At 47.8% G+C, this 5000-nt stretch overlaps 1 protein-coding gene across 1 annotated transcript in view; it reads left to right on the forward strand.

Moving 5' to 3' along the window:
- The first annotated feature begins 1005 nt into the window (after positions 1–1005).
- LOC308336017 (uncharacterized protein) overlaps positions 1006–5000 on the forward strand; it is a 111929-nt gene continuing 107934 nt past the window's right edge. The window contains exons 1-2 of the mRNA XM_080793259.1: positions 1006–1240; positions 3144–4280. Of these exons, the coding sequence (XP_080649385.1) occupies positions 3145–4280 (1136 nt within the window). The 5' untranslated portion in view covers positions 1006–1240; position 3144. The remainder of the gene's footprint in view (positions 1241–3143; positions 4281–5000) is intronic.

Below are 5000 nucleotides of genomic sequence, written 5' to 3' on the forward strand. Positions count from 1 at the left end.
AAAAACTGTCTGGGGTGTTCACATTAAGAATAAGCCTGAGTAGACGATAAAATGACCAGAAGTTTTTTTCTAAGTGCGGAAATGTCCTTTTAACATTGATTTTACAACATGTAAAATGTATCAAATTTGTACAAATTGTACAAATTGCCATTAAATGGGGGGTTCCGTATGGACTAATGCAGGTCAAACTGGGGGTCCTTGAAATAAAAATGGTTGAGAATCACTGCTAGAGCCATACACATCTTCTCTTATGGGGGTCCCTGGTATATCTTTTCAAATGGGGGTCAAATTATAGTCAGGGACATATTACCCAGTGGGCCAGTGGGGCCGTGGCCCAGGGGCCACTTGTAGCTCTCAGGAATTCATCATAAAGGAGGTAAAAGTTGAGTGTTTGGAATTGCAGCCGCCTGTAGGTTTGATTGATTGATTGAAATATGTATTGTTTGCAGAATTACAGTATATATTTCAAGCACAAACTCAATACAAAGACTGGACTGTGAGTGGACGACAGTCACGACACCATAAAGCATTACACTAAAAAAAACGAAAAATTAAAAAAAAAAATCCAATGGCAGTCCCTCAGTCAAATGTAGTCACACTTGTTTACAAGAGGGTCCACCTTGTTCAATTCATCAAAACATTTAGAGACGTACAAATAGACACTTCTATATAGTTAAAGAACAGAACAGGAATTCGTCATAAAGGAGGTAAAAGGGAAAAGAAACATATAAGTGAGGGGGAAAAGGGTGTGGGTGGGGGGATTCAGATTTTACGGGGGCCATGAGTTTTGAATTGCAGCCGTCCGTATATAGGTGCCCTTTGAGAGCGGTTTTGATGAAGGATTCGCATGTCTTAATGACTGCTGGCAGGGCGTACGGTTCCACCACTCCGAGTAGAAGTACTCAGTAGTACCACAGAGAGAGAGAGAGTACTAGTCAGTCCAACATGGCGGCCACTCGAAGTTCACATTAACGTTTTGGAGCGTTCTTCATTTTCTCTGTTTGTGTTTTTGTGGAGAGAGGAAAAAACCCCCGTTATAAATAAATCAATGAACGCAGAATGTGAAGTTAATAAAATAAATGCTTCCGGAGGAAGGAGACAGAAAGAGAGAAGAAGTTATTCTGGATTTAAATTCTTTCTTTGACGCTTTAAGAGTTTTTTTTTTCCTCCTTCCCTTTTCTTTTGTTTTTGTTTGTTTGTGTTTTCTTTAGGGAGATAAAACAAAGCATCCATCCTGTAGGTGAGTCAACGGGTTCTAACGTGTTACTACTATTATTAATATTGTTTTATAATTGGATATAAGAAAACAAAACAACACAGTTTATAAACACACACCACACACACACACACACACACACAGGCACGGAACGGCGTTAGCATGTTAGCATTAGCTTCGCCGTTAGCACTAGTGGGGGAGCTATAAGTGCTAATGTTGACTTCGCGGGGATGAATTGATTGATTAGTTTCCCGTTAATTTATCCCCAGATCATCCATAACTGATAATCAATGGCATATCGAACGCGTGCACGGGGCGCGTGCGTGCGTTTATGTATGCGCGTCAGGTTAGCTTCCGTTAGCTTCCCGGGGCTAATAAGCTAAGTGATGCTAACTGACACACAGTGAGTAGTGACGATAATAAACACAGACAGACACGCCGTTGTTTTATTGTTGAACACGGGCCTGTTTATCGTCGCATTATTGACGTGTTTATTATTGTTGTTATTATTATTATTATTAGACGTTAATTAATTATCTGTGGTCGTTGGTTGTGTCTTTTGTTTTTAACCCGTTAGCTGCTGGTTGGTTGACAACAGTCAATAGACGGCTAGCTATACATGCTTGTTTAGGATGATAGTCTACTGGCTGTGGGGGGTCCGCGGGGTTGGTTCAGGCCGGGGACCCCCAGGGACCCCTTGGCTGAGACAGATGAAGTAGGGACCCCTTAGTTGAAAGAGAGACAGATGAAGCAGGGACCCCTTAGTTGAGAGAGATGAAGCAGGGACCCCTTAGTTGAGAGAGATGAAGCAGGGACCCCTTAGTTGAGAGAGATGAAGCAGGGACCCCTTAGTTGAGAGAGATGCAGCAGGGACCCCTTAGTTGAGAGAGATGAAGCAGGGACCCCTTAGCCGAGAGAGATGAAGCAGGGACCCCTTAGTTGAGAGAGAGATGAAGCAGGGACCCCTTAGTTGAGAGAGATGAAGCAGGGACCCCTTAGTTGAGAGAGATGAAGCAGGGACCCCTTAGTTGAGAGAGATGCAGCAGGGACCCCTTAGTTGAGAGAGATGAAGCAGGGACCCCTTAGCCGAGAGAGATGAAGCAGGGACCCCTTAGTTGAGAGAGAGATGAAGCAGGGACCCCTTAGTTGAGAGAGATGAAGCAGGGACCCCTTAGCTGAGAGAGATGAAGCAGGGACCCCTTAGTTGAGAGAGAGATGAAGCAGGGACCCCTTAGCTGACAGCCTGACAGACATATGAAGCAGGGACTCCTGTGTGTGTATGTCTGTGTGTGTGTGTGTGTGTGTGCATGGCCTGGCTCAGCACAGTTGGGTCAAAAGGTCATAGTCTAAACAGACATACAGGCAGACACATATAGCTGCTGTTTGGAGACAGAGTGTGCCGCTCAAAATAATAATGAATGATATACTATCACACACAGTCACAGTTTTGGCAGACCCCCCTATTATAACTCTGTGGACCCCCTAGGGGCCCAGGACCCCTTGTTGAAGTCCCCTGGCATGCAATGGAAAGACTCAAATTTATAAAAAGAAAACTAGCATCCAATTAACTATTTTCAAAAAAGAATCCACGGACCTCCATCGGAAAATATGTTGTGCCGGGGAGAATGTTACAATAATATATATGTAATAAATACTAGATCTACAAGGTCAGAACTTGTCGCATTGCAATGTGCTCTGAACTTGTACATCTGCTTTTTTCAAATGTCAGTTGTATATACTGTAGATTACAGGTTCAAGGAGAATTCCTTTTCGATTGATGTTGTCCTTCTAATGAACGTTAGACGTGTGTTTTCACGTCTCTGCTTCTGGTGACTGATATTGTCCTACTCATTAAAAAAAACATTGTTACTATGAATTAAATGTTTTTTAATTTGTTAACTAATAAAGTTTTATTTTTTCCACCTAGAATGCCGTCTGAAGCTCAGGAGCCTCGGGACCGAGGCCCGCCCCCTTTTCCTCCTGTCACTCGGGCCGGACGCAGCGCCTCATTGGCCAAAGCCGCTGCCGTTAGCTCCACCCCCGAGAAGCGGCCGCGAGGAAGACCTCGAAAGGACGGAAGCAGCCCCCGGTCCACACCTGCCACACCGGCTACACCTGTTAAACCTCGAAAAGACGGAAGCAGCCCCCGGTCCACACCTGCCACACCGGCTACACCTGTTAAACCTCGAAAAGACGGAAGCAGCCCCCGGTCCACACCTGCCACACCGGCTACACCTGTCAAACCTCGAAAAGACGGAAGCAGCCCCCGGTCCACACCTGCCACCAAACCCCGCTCCACTCCTTCAACTACACCTGTCACACCTGCCACGCCTCCTACCAAGCCCCGGCCTGCTCCTTCAACTACACCCGCCACACCCGCTAAACCTCGAAAAGACGGAAGCAACCCCAGGTCCACACCCGCTAAACCTCGAAAAGACGGAAGCATCCCCAGATCCACACCTGTCACAGCTGCTACACCTGCTACCAAACCCCGAGCTGCTCCCCCGGCTGCTACACCCGCTAAACCTCGAAGAGACGGAAGCAGCCCGCGGTCCACCACACCTGCCCCCAAACCCCGCTCTGCTCCTTCGGCCACACCTGCCAAACCTCGAAAAGACGGGAGCGGCTCCCGTTCCGCCACGCCTCCCGCGCCTTCCACACCTGCCACGCCTCCTACCACCAAACCCCGCTCCGCTCCTTCAGCGGCTACACCTGCCGCCGCTACACCTGGTAGACCTCGCAAGGACGGCAGCGGCTCCCGTTCTGCAGCTCCTTCTAAGAGCCCTGTGTCTGCAGCCTCTTCTAAGAGTCCTGTGTCTGCAGCCTCTTCTAAGAGTCCTGTGTCTGCAGCCTCTTCTAAGAGCCCTGTGTCTGCAGCCTCTTCTAAGAGCCCTGTGTCTGCAGCCTCTTCTAAGAGCCCTGGGCCTGCAGCCTCTTCTAAGAGCCCTGGGCCTGCAGCCTCTTCTAAGAGTCCTGTGTCTGCAGCCTCTTCTAAGAGCCCTGTGTCTGCAGCCTCTTCTAAGAGTCCTGTGCCTGCAACTCCACCTTCTACAAGAGGCAGGAAGTAAGTACAACCTCCCTTAAAATCGTATTATCCGCCAGCTTTGTTTTTTCCGCTAGAGCAGGGTTTGTCCAAGTAGGTCCTGGCTGGGAGCCGCACGATACTCCGATACTATTTTGGAATGATTACGCGGCTTGGTTGAATGCTTGATTCTGATTGGTCAATCGCCGAATTCAGCGGTGTGTTGTTTAAGCGACATTACACGAGAGGGTGTTGTTTGACGTGACTATTGAACACGACAGTGATGCGGTCAGGGGAACGAGACGAAGTCGAGTTCCGCAAGCGTCACTGAAGTGGGAAAATGGAGATTCACGTTTGAGCAACAACATTGCAGCACTATCGAAATGTTAATGTTTAGTCATAGTTTTAGTCATCATGTCTTAGTCTTTATGTCGTTTTTCTGTAGTTTTAGTCATCATGGCTTAGTCTTTATGTCGTTTTTCTGTAGTTTTAGTCGACTCAACATGTTTCATGCCATCGGATGATAGACTGTCTGCTCTAACCCAGCGATGCCATTGGCTGCTGAATGCGTCCTTCTGCTCTAACCCAGCGATGCCATTGGCTGCTGAATGCGTCCGTCTGCTCTAACCCAGCGATGCCATTGGCTGCTGAATGCGTCCGTCTGCTCTAACCCAGCGATGCCATTGGCTGCTGAATGCGTCCGTCTGCTCTAACCCAGCGATGCCATTGGCTGCTGAATGCGTCCGTCTGCTCTAACCCAGC

The sequence above is a fragment of the Protomyctophum bolini genome, assembly GCF_963924005.1.
Source record: "Protomyctophum bolini genome assembly, chromosome: 21".
Lineage (NCBI taxonomy): Eukaryota > Metazoa > Chordata > Actinopteri > Myctophiformes > Myctophidae > Protomyctophum > Protomyctophum bolini.